The sequence below is a fragment of the Hemitrygon akajei genome, chromosome 9, assembly GCF_048418815.1.
Source record: "Hemitrygon akajei chromosome 9, sHemAka1.3, whole genome shotgun sequence".
NCBI lineage: Eukaryota > Metazoa > Chordata > Chondrichthyes > Myliobatiformes > Dasyatidae > Hemitrygon > Hemitrygon akajei.
Genome location: NC_133132.1, coordinates 11,430,447 through 11,451,411, shown reverse-complemented (window position 1 = coordinate 11,451,411; position 20,965 = coordinate 11,430,447). Strand labels below are relative to the sequence as shown.

The 20,965-nt window shown below is 45.9% G+C and overlaps 1 protein-coding gene and 1 pseudogene across 1 annotated transcript; both read left to right on the top strand.

The window, feature by feature from the left end:
* The window catches only part of LOC140733787 (uncharacterized), a 276,015-nt pseudogene that overhangs the window by 240,977 nt on the left and 14,073 nt on the right, over positions 1-20,965 (top strand).
* On the top strand, positions 28-19,150 carry LOC140732854 (zinc-binding protein A33-like). The gene is made up of 7 exons (XM_073055483.1): positions 28-445; positions 1,091-1,186; positions 1,587-1,820; positions 3,711-3,794; positions 10,466-10,488; positions 10,575-10,693; positions 18,528-19,150. Exons 1-7 carry the CDS (start codon positions 35-37, stop codon positions 19,058-19,060), a joined length of 1,500 nt encoding a protein of 499 aa, XP_072911584.1. The 5' UTR covers positions 28-34; the 3' UTR covers positions 19,061-19,150.

Genomic DNA, 20,965 nt, shown 5'->3' with positions numbered 1-20,965 from the left:
AAGCATTCTGAGTCAGGAAGTGCCGGGAGTTAACATGGCTTCGAAAGGACAGGCCGAGAGTTGGATCGAGGAGGCAATTTGTTCCATCTGCCAGGATTTCTTCATCGATCCAGTGTCACCGGAGTGCGGACACAACTTCTGTCGCTCTTGTATTACACAGTGTTGGGAAAGGGAGGAGAGAAACTCCTGCCCGGAATGTAGAGAGGTGTTTGCTGACCGCACCCTCAGGGTCAATCGGGCCTTAGCAAATATTGCTGAAAAAGCTCGAAATCTAAACCTGAATCCGAAAGGGAACGAAAGTAAACGTCACTGCGAGGAACATGAGGAAGAACTGAAGCTGTTTTGTGAAACGGACAAGACACTGATCTGTCTGATCTGTAGAGATGCGCAGGAACACAGAGAGCACCGCTTCGTGCCGATTAAAGAAGCTGTTAACATCTACAAGGTAAAACTAACCTGAATTCGATTCTCACTTCATCCTCAACACCACACGAGCCTCCATAACCAACATATCATTCTCGCAACGTTGGCCATCTCCAACGGGATTCTACACCAAGCACATCTTTCCCTCCCACACCCACCCCTACGCCCTCCCCACAGATCTCCGCTCTCTGTGGAGACCGCTGTCGATGTAAATCCCTTATCCACTCGCTCTTCCCCACTGATTTTCCTCCTGGCTCTGATACCAGCAAGTGGGGCAAGTGCTACACCAGATTCCTACACCTTCTCTCTGGCCATTATTCAGGGGCCCAAATGGCCCCAAATACCTCTGTTTCTTCCATATGGTCGGCTGTCTTCTCGTATTAGATTCCTTCTTCTTTACCTCTTCCACCTGTCCCCTCTCAGCTTCATCACCCTCCTCCCGTGCCCCCCCCCACATTGTCTCACCTGCCAGCTGGTTCTCATCCCCAACCTTTTTTATTCTGGCTTCTGCCCCATTCCTTCCCAGTCCCAATGAAGGGTCTCATCCGGAGAGGTCAGCATAGTTGCTGCCCGACTGACTGAGTTCCTCCACCATTTTGTGTGCGATAATCGGGTTTAATTTGTTGCATCTTTTTAAAATATATTTCCTTCGCTCTCTGACTTCCAGAATCAGCTAAAATCTTCCTTAGACTCACTGACAAAGAAGAAATCAGACTTCCAGGAAAAGGAGCAGCAACAGAAAGAGAAGATTTCCGGAGTTCAGGTGAGGCTTCCTGAGTGGAGTTTCTGATATGACTGTATAGCTTTGCTCCATTTAATGTGGAACAGCAGAGTATCGCAGCTCCAGTGAGCTGGGTTTGATCCTGAACCCTGCTGCTGTCTGTGTGGAGTTTGCATGCTCTCCCTGTGACACAACAGTTTCAGAGACATTCTAAGGACATGCTGGATGAATGGTGAATTAAAATTAGCCCTGTGAAGGTGGGAAAGAGTGAATGTGAATCAGGTGAGAGTTAATGGGTGAGTGACGGAGAATAGGTTTCAGGAAAACGTGAGGGGATGTGTTTACCTAGCATGGACTTTAATGGAGCAAATGGTCACCTTAATATCATAAGGAAATACAACACAGCAATACAGTTAATTAATCTTCACCCTTCATTCGACAGGAACAGTCACACAGCGTTCAGACCCACATCACATCCCAGTTTGCTGAACTGCGCCAGATTATCACTGAGAAAGAGCAGAGCTTACTCAGGGATCTCAGGAAAGAAGAGGAGATGATTCTAAATCCAATGGAGAAAAATCTTCATGAGATTCAAGAGAATATAAGGTTTATTCAGGAGGAAATCTCAAAGTTAAAGGAACAGATGGATGAAAAAGACAGTGTGATATTTCTCAAGGTAAGGGATTATGAATCAATTCATGTCTGTCAAAATGAACGAATGAACAGTGGTATATTTGAAATAGACACAGCACAGTGGCCAATTCTAACAAATCAGTTGTTGCTGCTGGTGACTCACACAGATTGTTACACTTGTATGACACGCCCTCCTTTATTACTACTATTACTACATTATTAATACAATAATGACGTTCAAAAAGGTCAAAGGTATTTATTGGATCCATTCTTAGGAATGTATAATTTGAAGCATAGAAATATAGAAACAGAGAAAAACTACAGCATAATACAGGCCCTTCAGCTCACCCAGCTGTGCCGAATGTGTCCTTACCTTAGAACTATCTCGGCTCTATTTTTTTAAGCTCAATGTATCCATCCAGGATTCTCTTAAAAGACCCTATCATTTCCGCCGCCACCAGCAGCCCATTTCTTGCACTCACCACTCTCTGCATAAAAAACTTACCTCTGACATTTCCTCTATACCTACTGTTACGTACCCCGTAACTGGGTGTCTTACCAGCAAAGATAGAATTGTCTGTTGGAGTCTGATGGTACTATTTTCAACAGTATTTATTAGTAAAAATGTACAAAACAATATCAATGCAAATATACAGATAATATACGTTAGCAATACTAAACCTAAAAGTGCAGGTATAATAATCAATAATAAAACAAGCTCTATGTTGTCTAGGAGATAATGAATTGTCAGATGGAAATATAAAGTTCAGTTCAGTTCAGTTCCAATATAACCCGGAGTCCTGCCATGTGCAGAAGTTCGCTGATGACACGGCCATAGTGGGTGTGTCAGGAATGGACAGGAGGAGGAGTATAGGAAACTGATACAGGACTTTGTGATATGGTGCAACTCAAACTACCTGCGTCTCAATATCACCAAGACCAAGGAGATGGTGGTGGACTTTAGGAGATCTAGGCCTCATATGGAGCCAGTGATCATTCATGGAGAATATGTAGAGCAGGTTAAGACCTACAAGTATCTGGGAGTACAGTTAGACGAGAAGCTAGACTGGACTGCCAACACAGATGCCTTGTGCAGGAAGGCACAGAGTCGACTGTACTTCCTTAGAAGGTTGGCGTCATTCAATGTCTGTAGTGAGATGCTGAAGATGTTCTATAGGTCAGTTGTGGAGAGCGCCCTCTTCTTTGTGGTGGCGTGTTGGGGAGGCAGCATTAAGAAGAGGGACGCCTCACGTCTTAATAAGCTGGTAAGGAAGGCGGGCTCTGTCGTGGGCAAAGTACTGGAGAGTATAACATTGGTAGCTGAGCGAAGGGCGCTGAGTAGGCTACAGTCAATTATGGAAAACCCTGAACATCCTCTACATAGCACCATCCAGAGACAGAGAAGCAGTTTCAGCGACAGGTTACTATCAATGCAATGCTCCTCAGACAGGATGAAGAGGTCAATATTCCCCAATGCCATTAGGCTTTACAATTCAACCGCCAGGGGTAAGATATGTTAAAGTGCCGGGGTTGATTGTATTTTATGTATTTAAGTAAACTACTTAAGAACTTTTTAAAAGCTATTATTAATGCTTTTTGAGAGAGTGATTTAGATGAATATCATATTTTTACTGAGTTAAGTATTGTATGTAATTAGTTTTGCTACAACAAGTGTATGGGACATTGGAAAAAATGTTGAATTTCCCCATGGGGATGAATAAAGTATCTATCTATCTATCTATCTATCTATCTAGTTCATGCGGGCTGCGGTAGTTGTCGGTCGATGTGTTGCAATTGTTGGAGAGAGAGAGAACGAGAGAAAGCGAGCGCGCAAACAGTAACAGCTATGGTCTTTGCCAACCTTCCTTTACGATCTTGATCCGTCGATGTGTTGTTGCTGTGGCCATTCAAGTGTGACCCCTCTGTCCTTTAGCTAGACCGTTCTTCCGTGGTGGACTCGTCACCCAGGCAAGGGTGGACACACACACAAGCCCCCACCGGCCTCGCTATAAACACTGTGAGTTAAAATTTACCGACCCTTTGTTCGGTCTCCGATCTCCCACCCTGTCTCGTGGGGGTTCTGATGCTCACTAGCGTTTCTCCTGGTGCGTCCGAGGGGTGTCACCCCAGACCTCAATTTTATCCCCACTCACGGGGTCTCAGGTGTCAATCAGGTTTGAATGACTTAACCCATCAAACCAGCCCACTCTGGCTGTCCCCCGAGGGATTTCAATGAATAGAACAGTACCAAGTAAACAATCCTTCTCCAAAAGACAATAGCAGTAAATCCCCTCTTTTGTCAGTAGGAGACGTTCCACCTTGTGTCCCTTTTAGCTGTGTCTCTCTCTCATTCTCTTTCATGAGCTGTTATCAATAACAACTACCCTGGCAGATTTCCTTTTGTCTCTCTTATTTCCTTGTTAGCGGCATCAAAATAGTAGCGATTTGCGATTCTCCAGAAAGGGGGGAGCATGAGCCACTCTGCACCCTTCTGCCCATCAGAGTTGTTCATCCTTCGTAACACTACTTCCAAGCACCTTAAAACTATGCCCTCTCGTGCTGCGCATTTCAGCCCTGGAAAAAAAGGCCTCGGACTGTCCACACGATAAATGACTCTCATTACCTTGTACACCTCTATCAGGTCACCTCTCATCCTCCGTCGCTACAAGGAGAAAAGGCCGAGTTCACTCAACCTATTCTCATAAGGCATGCTCCCCAATCCAAGCAACATCCTTGTAAATCTCCTCTGCACCCTTTCTATGGCTTCCACATCATTCCTGTAGTGAGGTGACCAGAACTGAGCACAGTACTCCAAGTGGGGTCTGACCAGGGTCCGATATAGCTGCAACATTATCTCTCGCTCTTAAACTCAATCCCACGATTTTTGAAGGCCTATGCTCCGCATGCCCAAAATAAAGTACGAATACGTAACTTATTCCCTTTGACTTTACTACGCCCCCCTCACGTGACTAGTTACCATAATATACACGCAACATTGAATACAATGCAGACGGAAATCAGATACGTTGCTCCTACACATGGCATTTAAAAATGGTAGTAAGCCGTTTCTGTCGAAACAATTGATGCAACTATCCAAGAGTTGCTGATTGTGTCCTTAATTGCCACATGAAATATCTTCCAAAACTCCCATTAGCACCCAGCTCCAGTCACAGGCTGTGAGTGTGTCTGGTGCGGTGGGTGTGAGGGTCTCTCTGTCAATCACTGAGAGCAAAGAATGTGATCCACACATCAGACTTATCCTCCATATCCCCATTCCTTCAGATGACAGGAACTTTCACTGTTTCTTTAGTTTTCCAGATAAGTTTCACGTAGCATTTTATCCAATTCTCCATCATAAAAGGGCCATTCGGCCCAGAATCTCCGATCAACTTCCCTGTTTCACAAGCCCCCTCCCTCCTACTCCCCACACGCAGGAAAAGTTTAAAAAGACAAGGATTCTTCAGCAGTTTTAGATTGAACCAAGAAAGCTGTGAGTGGAACGGCCAAGGATTTTAGGAGAGAAGGCATTTTACTACTCGGGGTAAAGAGAGAGAAGACAGCGCAGGTGCGTGACGACAGCCAGTAGAGCGGGAAATATTTTAAAAGAAGATCGCCACATCCAGTGGGCAGCGGAGTGAGAGGGTAGCAGAGAGATAGGGCTTTGGCTCATCAGGCTTAGGCGGTAACGGGACGAGGCGAGGTAGGTTTGCCTGTGTTAATTGCGGAAAGCAAGTTTGTGTGTGAGGCCGGTGTTCTGTGCTCAGTGTCAGATGTGGGAGGTCCTGGATTCTCCCAGCCTCCCGGACGGCCATATCTGCACCTGGTGTGTCGAGCTGCAGTTCCTAAGGGAACATGTTAGGGAACTGCAGTAGCAGCTTAATGACCTTCGTCTGGTCAGGAAGAACGAGGAGGTGATAGAGAGGAGTTATAGGCAGGTGGTCACACCAGGTTCACGGGAGACAGACAGGTGGGTCACAGTCAGGAGAGGGAAGGGGAAGAGTCAGGTACCGGACAGTACCCCTGTGGCTGTACCTCTGAACAATAAGTACTCCTGTTTGAGTACTGTTGAGGGTGGGACAGCCTACCTGGGGTAGTGGCAGTGGCCATGCCTCTGGCATAGAGTCGGGCCCTGTGGCTCAGAAGGGTAGGGAAAGGAAGAGGAAGGCAGTAGGGATAGGAGAATCTATAGTTGGGGGTCAGAGAGGCCATTCTGGGGATGCAGGAAAGAAACTCGGATGGTAGTTTGCCTCTCAGATGCCAGGGACCGGGATGTTTTTGATCACGTCCACAATATCCTGCGGTGGGAGGGTGAACAGCCAGAGGTTATGGTACATATTGGTACCAGTGATGTAGGTAGGAAAATGGAAAAGGTCTTGAAAACAGACTACAGGGAGTTAGGAAGGAAGTTGAGAAGCAGGACTGCAAAGGTAGTAATCTCGGGATTACTGCCTGTGCAATGTGACAGTGAGAATAGGAATAGGATGAGGTGGAGGATAAATGCGTGGCTGAAGGATTGGAGCAGGGGGCAGGGATTCAGATTTCTGGATCTTTGGGGCAGATGTGACCTGTACAAAATGGATGGGTTGCAGTTGACTAACAAGGGGACCAATATCCTGGTGAGGAGGTTTGCTAAGGCTACTGGGGAGAGTTTAAACTAGAATTATTGGGGTGTGGGAACCGAACTGAGGAGACTGGGGAAGAGGTGGTTGGCTCACAAATAGAGAAAGCTTGGAGACAGTGTGAGAGGGAGGATAGGCAGGTGATAGAGAAGAGTTGCACTCAGACTGACGGTTGAGGTTTGTCTATTTTAACGCAAGGAGTATTGTGAACAAAGCGGATGAGTTAAGAGCGTGGATCAGTACTTGGACCTATGATGTGGTGGCCATTACAGAGACTTGGATGGCTCAGAGACAGGAATGGTTACTTCAGGTGCTGGGTTTTAGATGTTTCAGAAAGAACAGGGAAGGAGGCAAAAGTGGGGGGGGGCATGGCACTGTTGATCAGAGATAGTGTCACAGCTGCAGAAAAGGTGGACGTCATGGAGGGATTGTCCATGGAGTCTCTGTGGGTGGAGGTTAGGAACAGGAAGGGGTCAATAACTCTACTGAGTGTTTTTTATTGGCCGCCCACTAGTAACAGGGATATCGAGGAGCAGATAGGGAAACAGATCCTGGAAAGGTGTAATAATAACAGAGTTGGCATGATGGGAGATTTTGATTTCCCAAATATCGGTTGGCATCTCCCTAGAGCAATGGGTTTAGATGGGGTGGAGTTTGTTAGGTGTGTTCTGGAAGGTCTCCTGACACAATATGCAGACAAGCCCACAAGAGGAGAGACTGTACTTGATTTGGTATTGGGAATGAGCTGGTCAGGTGTCAGATCTCTCAGTGGGAGAGCATTTTGGAGATACTGATCATAATTCTATCTCCTTTACAATAGCATTGAAGAAGGATAGAAACAGACAAGTTAGAAAAGGGTTTAATTGGAGTAAGGGGAATTATGAGGCTATCAGACAGGAACTTGGAAGCTTAAATTCGGAAGAGTTGTTTTCAGGAAAAGGTACAGAAGAAATGTGGCAAATGTTCAGGGGATATTTGTGTGGAGTTCTGCATTGGTACGTTCCAATGAGACAGGGGAGTTATGGGAGGGTGCAGGAAACCTGGTGTACAAAGGCTGCAGTAAATTTAGTCAAAAAGAAAATAAAAGCTTGCGAAAGCTTCAGAGAGGAAGGTAATGCTAGAGATCTAGAAGATTATAAGGATAACAAGAAGGAACTTAATAAGGAAATTAGAGCCAGAAGGGGTCATGAGAAGGCATTGGCGGGCAGAAGTAAGGAAAACCCGAAGGCATTCTACATGTATGTGAAGAGCAAGAGGATAAGACGTGAAAGAATAGGACCAATCAAGTGTGACAGTGGGAAAGTAAGTGTGTTTGGAACCGGAGGAAATAGCAGAGGTACTTAATGACTACCTCACTTCAGTATTCAGTATGGAAAAGGATCTTGGTGATGTGTTGCAGCAGAATGAAAAGCTTGAGCATGTTGATATTAAGAAAGAGGATGTGCTAGAGCTTTTGGAAAGCATTAGGTTGGATTAGTCGTCGGGACCGGATGAGATGTACCTCAGGCTACTGTGGGAGGCAAGAGAGGAGATTGCTGAGCCTCTGGCGATGATCTTTGCATCATCAATGGAGACAGGAGAGGTTCCAGAGGATTGGAGGGTTGCGGATGTTGTTCCCGTATTCAAGAATGGGAGTAAAGATAGCACAGGAAATTATAGATCAGTGTGTCTTACTTCAGAGGTTGGTAAGTTGATGGAGAATATCCTGAGAGGGAGGAATTATGAGCATTTGGAGAGGTATAATATGATTAGGAATAGTCAGCATGGCTTTGTGAAGGGCAGGTCGTGCCTCACGAGCCTGATTGAATTTTTTGAAGATGTGACTAAACATATTGATGAAGGAAGAGCTGTAGATGTTGTGTTTCTGGATTTCATCAAAGCATTTGATATAGGTACCCCTTGCAAGGCTTATTGAGAAGGTAAGGAGGCATGGGATCTAAGGGGACATTGCTTTGTGGATCCAGAACTGGTCTGCCCACAGAAGGCAAAGAGTGATAGTAGACGGGTCATATTCTGCATGGAGGTTGATAACCAGTGGAGTGCCTCAGGGATCTGTTCTGAGACCCTTACTCTTCGTGATGTTTATAAATGACCTGGATGAGGAAGTGGAGGATGGGTTAGTAAGTTTGCTGATGACACAAAGGTTGGGGGTGTTGTGGATAGTGTGGAGGGCTCTCAGAGTTTACAGCGTGGCATTGATGGGCTGCAAAACTGGGTTGAGAACGAGCAGATGGAGTTCACCCAGATAAGTGTGAAGTGGTTCATTTTGGTAGGTCAAATATGATGGCAGAATATAGTATTAATGGTAAGACTCTTGGCAGTGTGGAGGATCAGAGGGATCTTGGATTCTGAGTCCATAGGACGCTCAAAGCAGCTGCACAGGTTGACTCTGTGGTTAAGAAGGCATTCGGTGCATTGGCTTTCATTAATCGTGGAATTGAATTTACGAGCCGAGAGGTAATTTTACAAATATATAGGACCTTAGTCAGACTCCACTTGGAGTACTGTGCTCAGTTCTGGTCGCATCACTACAGGAAGGATGTGGAAACCATTGAAAGGGTGCAGAGGAAGTTTACACGGATGTTGCCTGGATTGGGGAGCATGCCTTATGAAAGCAGTTTGAGTGAATTTGGCCTTTTCACCTTGGAGCAAATGAGGATGAAAAGTGACCTGACAGAGGTGTACAAGATGATGAGAAACATTGATCGTGTGGATAGTCAGAGGCTTTTTCCTGGGGCTGAAATGGTTGCCACGAGAGGGCCAGATTTAAGGTGCTGGGGAGTAGGTACCAAAGAGAGGTCAGGGATAAGTTTTTTACTCAGAGAGTAGTGAGTGCATGGAATGGGCTGCTGGCAACGGTGGTGGAGGCTGAAACAATAGGGTCTTTTAAGAGACTTTTGGATAGGTACATGGAGCTTAGAAAAATAGAGGGCTATGGGTAACCCTAGTAATTTGTATGGTAGGGACATTTTCGGCACAACTTTGTGGGCCGAAGGGCCTGTATTGTGCTGTAGATTTTCTATGTTTCTCTGTTAGCAGTACCCAATACTCTATGGTCCCTCATGTTTATCCTGTTTCCCCATTACATTCCATCTCTGCTGTTCAGCTTCAACAGCTCCTTTGGCAATGAGTTCCACATCCTCTTCACTGAATTTCTCACCAGACAGTCGATGCAACTATTCAGGGTTGTTGTCCCAAAACTGGACTTCCACAACTTCTGTACATCCCAGGACAGAACGCAAACTTCTCTGAAAATACTTATCTGATCATAACACTGAAATTCTGATTGTGTCCTTAATTGCCACATTATATATCCTCTAAAACTCCCATTAATACCCAGTTCCAGTCACAGGGTGTGAGTGTGTCTGGTGCGGTGGGTGTGAGGGTCTCTCTGTCAATCAGTGAGAACAAAGAATGTGACCCACACATCAAATTGATCCTCCATATCAAGCTTCCATCAAAATAGGGAAACTTTCAGTGTTTTTTTTTACATTTTACGATATTATATTCCATTGATCAGGAACAGGCCATCGGTCCATCTTCTATCAATCTCTCGTCTCCTCCCACCTTCTCAACAATCCAGCAACAGTGCCCCAAACTGCATGGTTCTTCGTGTGTTTCTTCAGCTTCCTCATTAAAACTCAGTCTCTGCTGTTCCGCTTCAACCACTCTGTGGCACTGAGTTCCACATCCTCTTCACTAAATATCTGGTGAGTTTTATTTAAAAAGAGCACCTGGCTTTTTATCTTTGACTTAAGGTCTCCCCATAACTAGAGATATTTCTCCACTTGCACCCAATCAAATCCATCACAGATCTTAAATTCCCCCATCTTATCACCCTGACGTCATATCCAGATAAGAATTCCTGTCTTTCCTGTAAGTTTCATCCTCTCAGTAATGGTCTAACTTTCAGAAACATTCTTTGTAATTTACACTGTGGTTCTGTATTGTCCATGTGTGAGTGACTGCGGGAGTGGGAATTTTCAACACCTGGTAATGATTTGGATGAAATTCAGGATGTGGACAGTAAGTCCAAGTCTAATCAGATTTGTGTTTTTATTTATTTCAGGAGGAAGCTCGTCGGAACAGGAGGTAGGGTATGCTTTTACTGAAACTCTGGATGGATTTGGAAAATAGTTCAAAATTGCAGTTTATAACCAGCAGTTTAATATTTACAGGATTAATGACAATGTCCACGAATTGTCAGTGATAGATGAAGCCCTACCGGTTGAAAAATTCGATCTCCTCTGTTTGTTGAACACAGTGCTGAGAGAAACACTTGATGCCATTAATCGAGGTAAAACTTACAAAGATTCATTTCTCCTTGTTTCTTAGACACAATTAAGTTATAATTTGAAGCAAAATTTGTCTGCAATACTGGGCTGAAGGGGAACTGTATTTAATTCTACATCAACACCACCTACGAGGAGGAATAACTGTCACATGGTCAGCTGGAGATGTCAGACCCCTGAACACACCAGCACAAGGTCACAATACAACCAACACACAGGACTGTTAGATGAACCACTGTGTCCCAGGCACACTGCACTAACAAACAAAGTCAGGAGTTTGAATCCTGCCACAGGAGCTGGGAAATTAATACTGACGATGAAATTGTAGGGAATAAAAGTGGGTATCCGTGTGGTGACCAGGATTTTCTCACCTGTCTGTAACTGCAGTCTCTGATTGATCAGGTCTGCCCCCTGCTGGGCTCGCGAGTCAAACCACCTCATTGAAATATTGTGAGACTGAGTCGGGACACACATAGAGCATTGATATCGGTCAAGATTAAACTCGGGAGAAGCACACCCAGCACAACCGGCCTGGCAAAGCTCCCGCACACACATACACAAGAAGGATCAGCAGACTGCAGTCAGAGCCTTAGCAATGTACGTTGTTAATTGCAAATGTCACTCTGCTATTTAAGAAGGGTGGGAGGCAGCAGAAAAGAAACTCTGGATCTGTTAGCTTGGCATCAGTGGTTGAGAAGTTCTCAAAATCGATTGTTGGAGATGAGATTACGTCGTACCTGTAGGCACATGGCAAGATAGGCTAAAGCCAGCTTGGTTTCCTGAAAGGAAAATGCTGCCTGACAATCCTACTGCAATTCTTCGAGGAAGTTACAAGCAGGGTAGACAAAAGAGATGTAATAGACGTGGTGTACTTGGATTTTCTGAAGGTCTTTGACAAGGTGCCGCACCTGAGGCTGCTTAGCAAGATAAGAGCCCATGGAATTACAGGGAAGTTACTAGCGTGGGTGGAGCACTGGCTGATTGGCAGAAAACAGAGAGTGGGAATAAAGGGATCCTATTCTGGCTGGCTGCCGGTTACCAGTGGAGTTCCACAGGGGTCGGTATTGGGACCGTTGCTTTTTGCGATTTATGTCAATGATTTGGATTACGGTATCAATGGATTTGTGGCTAAATTTGCCGATGATACTAAGGTAGATGGAGTAGCAGGTAGTGTTGAGGAAACAGAGAGCCTGCAGAGAGACTTAGACAGTTCAACGGAATGGACAAAGAAGTGGCAAATGAAATACAACGTTGGAAAATGTATGCTCATGCACTTTGGTGGAAGAAATAAACGGGCAGACTATTATATAGATAGGGAGAGAATTCAAATGCTGAGATGCAAAGGGACTTGGGAGTCCTTGTGCAGGATATCCTAAAGGGTATCCAGAGTGAGTCAATTGTGAAGAAGACGAATGCAATGTTGCCATTCGTTTAAAGAGGTATAGAATATAAGAGCAGGGATGTGATGTTGAGGCTCTATAAGGCACCCATGAGATGACACTTGGAGTATTGTGTGCAGTTTTGGGATCCTTACTTTAGAAAGGTTATACTGACATTGGAGAGAGTTCAGAGAATATTCACAAGAATGATTCCAGGAATGAGAGGGTTGCCGTATGAGGAATGTCTGGCAGCTCTTGGGCTGGATTCCCCGGAGATCAGGAGAATGAGGGAGGATCTCATAGAAACATTCTGAATGTTAAAAGTTCCAAGACAAGAGGGCCCGACTTCAGGATTGAAGGATGTCCTTTTGGAACTGAGATGCAGAGAAATTACTTCAGTCAAGAGGGTGGTAAATGTGTGGAATTTGTTGCCACAAGTGTCTGTGGAGTCCAAATCATTGGGTGTATGTAAGGCAGAGATAGCTACGTTCTTGATTAGCCAGGGTATCAAAGGGTATGGGGTGAAAGCAGGGGAGTTGGGATGACTGGAAGGATTGGATCAGCCCATGATGGAATGGCAGAGCAGACTCGATGGGCCGAATGGCCTATTTCTGCTCCAGTATCTTATGGTCTCATAGTTGTTTCCCTCAGTAACTTCGAAAACCATTCTCTTTAGACATAGTAATTTCTTTATTTTAACAACTCACACAAGTCACAGGTTGTCTACACATACTGGACATGTGATGACACACTGTAACATAGAAATACTTCAATGTTCTCATTCTCCTTCAATGCGCACACACATACACTGATAATCACCATTAGAAACACACACACACACACACACACACACACACACACACACACACACACACACACACACACACACACACACACACACACACACACACACACACACACACACACACACACACACACACACACCAGAGTCCGTCACAGTGTGACACATGGTGAAATAGACAGGCACAAGTTCCCATTTAGGATTGAAATCTGCCGTCCTTACCCAGTCTGTCTGTTCTGTGACACTGAGCTGCCCTCTGACGTGTCGTCACATCAACACTTCACAGACAGACTGCACGGTGAGATTCCTCAGGAGGATGATCTGGGATTGCCTTTGGCAATTATACCTGTTTCTGCAGCATCTGCTGACAGTAAATCCCATATACATCCCCCCCCCCCATGAGAAAACTACCCCATAGATCCCATTTTACATTAAACATATGCCATCTGGGGCTGGAAAGGCTTTGTTGGTAAAACATGAAATCAGATCCTCAGAGATAGGTGGCATAGGATTGGAAGATGTAGAATCATTGCATGTAGAGTTAAGCAACTGTGAGGGTAATAAGATCCTGATGGGAGTTATATTCAGACCTTCAAATAGTAGCCAGGATATGTGATACAAATTACTTCCGGAGGAAGAAAAGGCTTGTAAAATGGACATGAAAATAGCTATGGAGGATTTCAATGTGCAGGTAGATTGGGAAAATCGGGTGGGTACTGCATCCCAAGAGAGGGTATTTGTAGAATGCTTTCGAGATGGTTTTTTAGAACAGCTTGTGGTTGAGCCCAAAGGGAGATAGGAAATTCTGGAGTGGGATTTGTGCAATGAACCAGATTTGATCAGACAGCTTAAGGTAAAGGAACTGATATCTTAAATTGGTAGAATTCGCTCTGCAATTAGAGAGGGAGAAGATAAAGTCAGGTGAATCAGTATTAGAGTGGAGTAACGGGAATGATGGAGCATGAGGGAGTACCTTGCCAAAGCAGATTGGAGTGGGACACGAGCAGGGAGCGTGGCAGAACAGCAAAGGTTGCAGTTTCTGGGGAGAAAACGGAAGGCGCAGGATAGATACATCCCAAGGATGAAGAAGTGTTCTCAAGGGAGGGTGTGGTAACAGTGTTAGACATGGTAAGTCAAAGACAGCAAAAAATAGCAGGAAGTTGGAGGATGAGAAGGTTTCGGTAACCAACAGAAAGCAGGGAACAAGCCATCATGAGAGAAAAGATGAGATATGAGGAAAAGCTTGCCAACAATACACAAGAGGATTTATTTTCCAATATATAAACAGTAAAGAGTGGATAATGGACCTCTATAAAATGAAGATCGAGATGTAGAAATAGGGGACAAAGACAAGTCAGAGATACTTACTAAGCACTTTGTGTGAATCCTCACTGTGGATGATATGACACCATAAACGAGCTACAGGGGACGGAATTGGGTGGAGTTGCTATTACTGAGGTGAAAGTGCGTGGGCAGATGAAAGGTCTGGAAGTAGATAAATCACCTGAACCAGATGGACTACACCCCAGTGTTCAGAAAGAGGCAGCAGAATAGAATGGGGAGGCATTTGTAATGAAGTTTTAACAATCACTCGAGACTTGAATCATTCATGATGGTGGGAAATTTGCAAAGGTCGCTCACTCTTTAAAAAGGAAGAGTGGCTGAGGAAAGGAAATTACAGATTAGTTAGTCTGACTTCAGTGGAATGGCTGGCATGGGTGTCGTATGCTTGGGAAGACGTTTGAGTCCATTATTAAGGAAGAGCTTGTGTGTACATGGAGGCACATGATAAATACACCAAAGACAGCATGGATTCCTTTAAGGGGAAATCTTGCCTGACAAATCTGATGGAATGTTCTGAGGAACACGAAGGGAAGCTAGACAAAGAATGATCTGGATGAGAGAATTGATGCTCTTGGGAACAAATTTGCAGAAGACATGAAGATAGGTGAAGGTGCAGGTAGTGTTGAGGAAGTGTGGAGTCTGGAGAAGGAAAATAGGTGAAGAAATGACAAGATTAGATTAGATTATGAGGACACTCAGTCCTCGCTTATTGTCATTTAGTAATGCATGCATTAAGAAATGATACAATGTTCTTCCAGTATGATATCACAGAAACACAAGACAGACCAAGACTAACTGACACAAACCACATAATTATAACATATAGTTACAACAGTGCAAAGTAATACTGTAATTTGATGAAAAGCAGACCATGGGCACGGTAAAAAAACATCTCAAAGTCCCCGATAGCCGATCATCTCAGGCAGACAGTAAAAGGAAGAAAAATTCTTCCTGTCATGAACCTCCAGCACTGCAAACTTGTCGATGCAGCACCCTGGAAGCACCTGACCACAGCCAACTCTGAGTCCGTCCGAAAACTTCGAGCCTCCGACCAGCCCTCCGACACCGAGCACCGAGCACCATCTCTGCCGAGCGCTTCGACCCCGGCCCCGGCCACCAAGCAACAGGCAAAGCCGAGGATTTGGGGTCTTCCTCCCGGAGATTTTCCGATCGCACTGTAGCAGCGGCAGCGAAACAGGCATCTCAGAAGATGGAATATAGTGTAGCGAAGTCATGCATGTACTTTGGTAAAAGGAATAAAGGCATAGATTATTTTGTAATCAAGGATAAAATTGAAAAATCAGAGGTGCAAATGAACTTGGGTGCCCTTGTGCAGGATTACCTAAAGGTTAATGTAGTTTGAGTCAATGCAAGGTAAGGAAACTCAATGGTAGCATTAATTTCAAGAAGATTAGAATACAAGAGCAAGGATGTAATGACGTGGATTTGTAAGACATTGGTCACATCACACAGAGTATTGTGAACAGTTTTATATGTGAAATGAAGTACTGACATTGGAGAGGGTCCAATGGAGGTTCACGAGAATGATTCCAGGAATTGAATGGTTAACCATCAATTTGATGGTTCTGAGCCTGTGCTCACTGGAGTTTAGAATGGTTGATTTATTATCCCTCTGAACACTATTCTCCTGTCTCTTCCCCAAAATGTTGATGCATTGACTAATCAAGAACCTCTCCACGCCCACTGTGAATATCAAATACGAGGACATCTGCAGGTATTGGTAATCCAAGCAGACAGGTCCCGATGAAGGTCTCGCCTGATATCCTTGAAACCTATCTGGAGAGAGTTGAAGTCAGGTGGATGTTTCCTCTAGTGGGAGAGTCTAAGACAGAAGACACAGCCTATGACTAGAGGGATGTCCATTTAGAATAGAGATCAGGAGTAATTTCTTCTGCCACACCTGTATGTCAGTGAGACCAAGTGTAGATTGAGAGACCACTTTGCAAGCACTTACGCTTCTTCAGCCAGAAAAATTAGGATCTTCCAGTGGCCACCTATTATAATCCCACTTCCTATTCCCATTGTGATATGTGTATCCATGGCCTCCTCTACTGTCATGGTAAAACCACATTCAGGTTGGAGGAGCAACACCTTATATTCCGTTTGGGTAGCCTCCAACCTGATGGCATGAACATCGATTTCTCGAATTCTCGAACATTCTGACTTTATCTTCTTCCCTTCCCGTTGCCTCCTTCTGGTGCTCCTTCTCCCCTTTCATTTTTTCCATGCCTTCTGTCCTCTCCTCTCAGACTCTGTCTTCTTCAGCCCTGTACCTCTTACACCAATCAAACCCAGCTCTTTACTTCACCACTCCCCTTCCGGGTTTCAGCTATCACTTCCTCTTTCTTCCTCTCCCACTCCAACTTTTAAATCTGCTCCTCATCTTTCTTTTCTTCCAGTCCTGCTGAAGGGTCTCGGACCAAAACGCTGACTGTACTCTTTTTCCATAGATGCTGCCTGGCCTGCTGAGTTCCTCCAGCAGTTTGTTAGTGTGGATTTCCGGCGTCTGCAGATTTTCTCTTGGTTGTGATTTCATTTGCCTTCCTCACCACTAATTCGACCCGCAAGTTAACCTTCAGGGTGTTCTGTACAGGGACTCCCAAGTCCCTTTACATGTCAGATTTTCAGATCTTTTTCCCGTTTAAAAAATAGTCTGCACATTTGTTTCTACTACCAAAGTGCATGGCATTGCGTTTTCCAACATTGTATTTCCTCTGCCACATTCTTGCCCATTCTCCTAATCTGTTTCCTCAACACTATCTGCCGCTCCACCAATATTCGTACCATTTGCAAACAGGAGAATTCATTCCTTGATATAAATCATTGACAGACAGCATAAACAGAAGCGGCTGCAACAGCGACCCCTGCAGTACACCACTCGTCGTTGGCAGCCAAGCAGAAGAGAACCCCACACTTTGCTCCATCTGTGTGTGTGTCTCCCTCCATCTATCATTCAGCTCCCATTCTCTCCCAACTCCAGCCCACATCACCCATCTCCCCTTCCTGGGGCAACCTGCTCACAATTTTTCACCACTCCTCAGTCCTCAATAACCTCAGACTCTTGTCTCATCAAGATCACAAGACAAGTTCACTCCCCTTTACTCCTCTCTCTACTGGCAATCTCCCCTCCCCAATCTCAGTCCTGATGCAGGGTTTCTACCCAAAACGCCGACAGTCCCTTTCCTCCTACAGATGCTGCCGGACCCTCTGGGTTCCCTTAGCTGGGTGAGGCCAGATTTTTGGATATTTTTAATTTGGGGTTAGACAATAGTTTGAAAGATTGAGGAACTGAGGTTTTGCTGACCTGGCATGGAGGAGGATTGGATGCCACCATCGATCAGTCACTGTCACATTGAATGAAGGGCCTGTTCCCGTGCTGTACTCTTCTATGTTCTCTGTTCCCTGTTTAGAAGAATGAGAGGAGATCTCAGGAAAACACAATATTCTTTCAGGAGTCAATAGTCAGGATGCAGGGAGGATGTTTCCCTGTCTGAGGAGTCAGGAGTCACTGTCTGTTGTACTGCACCGTGGGCTGGAGGCCTGTGACCTGCCGAGGTTGGTGCTGGGGCTGCGGTTGTTTGTCGTTCATATCAATGATTTGGATGAGAATGTAGGTGACATAGTTATTAGGATGACACTAAAATCCATGGTATAGTGGACAGTGAAGAGGGTTATCTAAGTTTATAATGGACCCTTGATCATCTGTAGAGGTGAGTTCAGTTACAATGTTTTAATATATGTCTTGGCAGGTATCTGGATAAGAAAGGCGTAAAGGAATAATTGGCAAATGGGACCAGCTCATTAAAGTAATTTGGTCGGCACGAAAAACTTAGGCTGAAGGGCCTCTGTGCCCTCCTATTTAAATCCATCCAGTATTCACTTACTCCTTTCCCATGTGAATCCACCCTATCACTCACTCATATCGACTGGCTATCTCCCCTATTTATTTATTTCTGTTCTTGAGATCATATGTCAACCTGAAACATGGTCCATACATCTCTCTCTCCACACATGCTCCTGACCCGCTGAGTTAGTCCAGCATGCTGTGTCTGTTGATCAGGAAAACTCTGCTGTCCACCCAATGAAAACCCTTGGGGAGATGATGGTTGTCCATCCACTGGAGTTGAGGTAAACCTCGGGCCACCTGTTGGCCACCTGACTGTACCTGGGACAAGGCTGCCCGAGTACCCGCCCCCCCCCCAACACCACCTTTTCGCCCCCGGTGCCGGGGCCCTTCTGCCAGTCTCACCGCCAGTTCCCGGGGACTCTCTAATTCTCTGCTTCTCCCCCCAGTCTCTGTCACCCTGGATGTGGAAACGGCACATCCCCGGCTCGAGGTGTCTGAGGATCGGAAGAGTGTAAGATTGACCTGGACCCACAGGGATCTCCCTGATGCTGAGAAGAGGTTCACAAAAAGGTTTTCTGTGCTCGGATCAGAGGGATTCACAACGGGGAGACATTACTGGGAGGTGGAGGTGGCCGGAATTCGGGACTGGAGGCTGGGAGTCGCCGCAGAGTCTGTGGAAAGGAAAGGAGAGGTTGAACTCAGTCCAGAGACCGGATTCTGGGTCATCAGGCGGGTTGATGACGTAATCTGTGTTTCCCCCTCCCCCGAGTCCCGTCTCCCTGCCGGTCCCATTCCCGGGAGGGTGGGAGTTTATCTCAGTTACGAGTCCGGGACAGTTTCATTTTACAATGCAGAGACCAAGTCCCATCTCCACACCTTCACTGGGAATAAATTCACAGGGAAACTTTATCCTTTATTTGCCACATGGGATGAAAATCAGTGGCTGAGAATTCTCTCCGGTTCCGCTCTGGGTATGTAATTGCGTCGGGTCCTGGGACAGGCGTCAGGAGTAAAGTCCTTGTAAATATAAATGTGTGGAGAGTGAAATAAACGCGATATGAGAATTATCGATCAATTGTTTTTAACTTGTTCACCGCATCCATCAACAGAACAGAAACACTGCGGATTCAGTAGCAGCTGCGGGTCCTAATCTTTCTGGTCCCCCAGGGTCTTGAAGTCCTCTCGCACTAAAACAGTTTAAGTGGGACAAGAGGTGGTGTTATTGACTCGAAGAGGGATGACAAGTTGTATCCTGTGGTGGCGGTAACAGGCGAAGCGCTGGAGAATCTCACATTTCAGGCAGCATCTATAGAGGGAAATGGACAGATGACGTTTCGTTCGAGGCCGTTCATTTGAATTGAAAATGAGGGCAGAGATGACCAGTGTACAGTGGTGGAGAGAATGGTGGGGTAAGAGCTGGCAGGTGATGGATGGATCCAGGTAAGGGGACGAGAGGCAGATGAGTGAGGGTGGAGTGAGGAAATGAGTCAGAAATTGGGAGGTGAGAGGTGACGGTGAGAAAGATGATGAAAGCTGGTCAGAGAGGAAAGTGGAGCGTGGAATAAAGAGAGGGAGGTGGGGAGGAGTGTGTGAGTGATGGGGAGATGGAGATGTAGGGAAAGAGAGACGGTAATGGGGGCTGGTAGATCAGGAGGACAGACAGAATTAAAAAGGAGAAGTGCCAGAGGGGATGAGGGAGCATCTACCAGAAGTTTGAGAATTCGATGTTCATGCCGCCATGTTGGAGGCTACCCAGACTGAATATGAAGTGTTACTCCTCCAACCTGAGTGCGTCCTCAGCTTAGCAATAGAGGAGGTTCTGAATTGAGATGTCAGAATGTGAGTTGGAAGTACAACTGAAATGGGTAGGCTCTGTGAAATCCCGCTTTTCAAAGCGGGTGGAGTACAGGTGTTTTACTTACGTCAGCTTCACCGATGTACAGGAGGCTGCACCCGGATACAGTCCGACAGACTCACAAGTAAAGTGCCACCTCTCCTGGACAGACTGGCGGGGACCGTGAATGGTGGTGAGGGGGGCTGTAGCATTTGTCCCAACAGCAGGGGTAAGTACCTGGTCGGAAATCAGTGGGGAGTGCCGAGCAGAGTCGCGTAAAGAGAGATCGCTACAGAAAGCGGAGGAAAAGGAGTGAGGGATGGAGAGAGGGAGAGAAGAAGTGGAGGGGAGAGGGGGACAAAGAGGGGAGAGGGAGAAAGGAGGAGAGAGATGGGGAGAGATCGGGAGAGGGAGAAGAGAGAGGAGAGACGGGGTAGAGAGGGGGAAGCGGGATGGGAGAGAGGTGGGAGAGAGGGAGAAAGGGAGAGACTGGAAAGAGGGGAAGGGGAAGGTGAGAGGGATAGGGTGTGTAGGGGTGGGGGAAGGCGACAGTGGGAGTGAGCGGGAGAGCGAGGGAATGTGAGAGAGAAAGAGAGAAGGGATGGACGGGAAAGTTGGGGAAGGGGGGTCGAGAGAGAGGGAGGGAGTATGTGTGTGTGCGAGAGAGAGAAAGAATTGTTCAGTGTTGAATTTAAACTGTGATTGGGTGTAGAAATTGGGACAGTAATTTTCACGAATTGCAGTGTCAATTATCCAATGACCAGCTCTTCAGCCTCCCCTAGATTCCCTGGCCAATATAAACACCTATGTCAGGCAGCTGTTGGTTGACTCTAGCTCAGCGTTTAACGCCGATGTTCCTACAGTCCTGATCGATAAGCAAGGGAACCTGGGCCTCTGTACTTCCCTCTGCAATTGGATCCTTCATTTCAGATCTGGAGGACGGCAATCTGTGTCGACTGGTGATAACATATCCTCCGCGCTGATGATCAACACCGGCGCACCTCAGGGATGTGCGCTTCGTCCAGTGCTCTACTCTCTCTATACCAATGA

Bases quoted from the DNA above. Each gene is read 5' to 3' on its own strand.
- LOC140732854 (XM_073055483.1), top strand. From the start codon at position 35: ATGGCTTCGAAAGGACAGGCCGAGAGTTGGATCGAGGAGGCAATTTGT. The intron at 1,187-1,586 runs GTGAGGCTTCCT...TTCATTCGACAG, and splicing joins AGAAGATTTCCGGAGTTCAG to GAACAGTCACACAGCGTTCA. The intron at 3,795-10,465 runs GTGAGTTAAAAT...TATTTATTTCAG, and splicing joins CCGGCCTCGCTATAAACACT to GAGGAAGCTCGTCGGAACAG.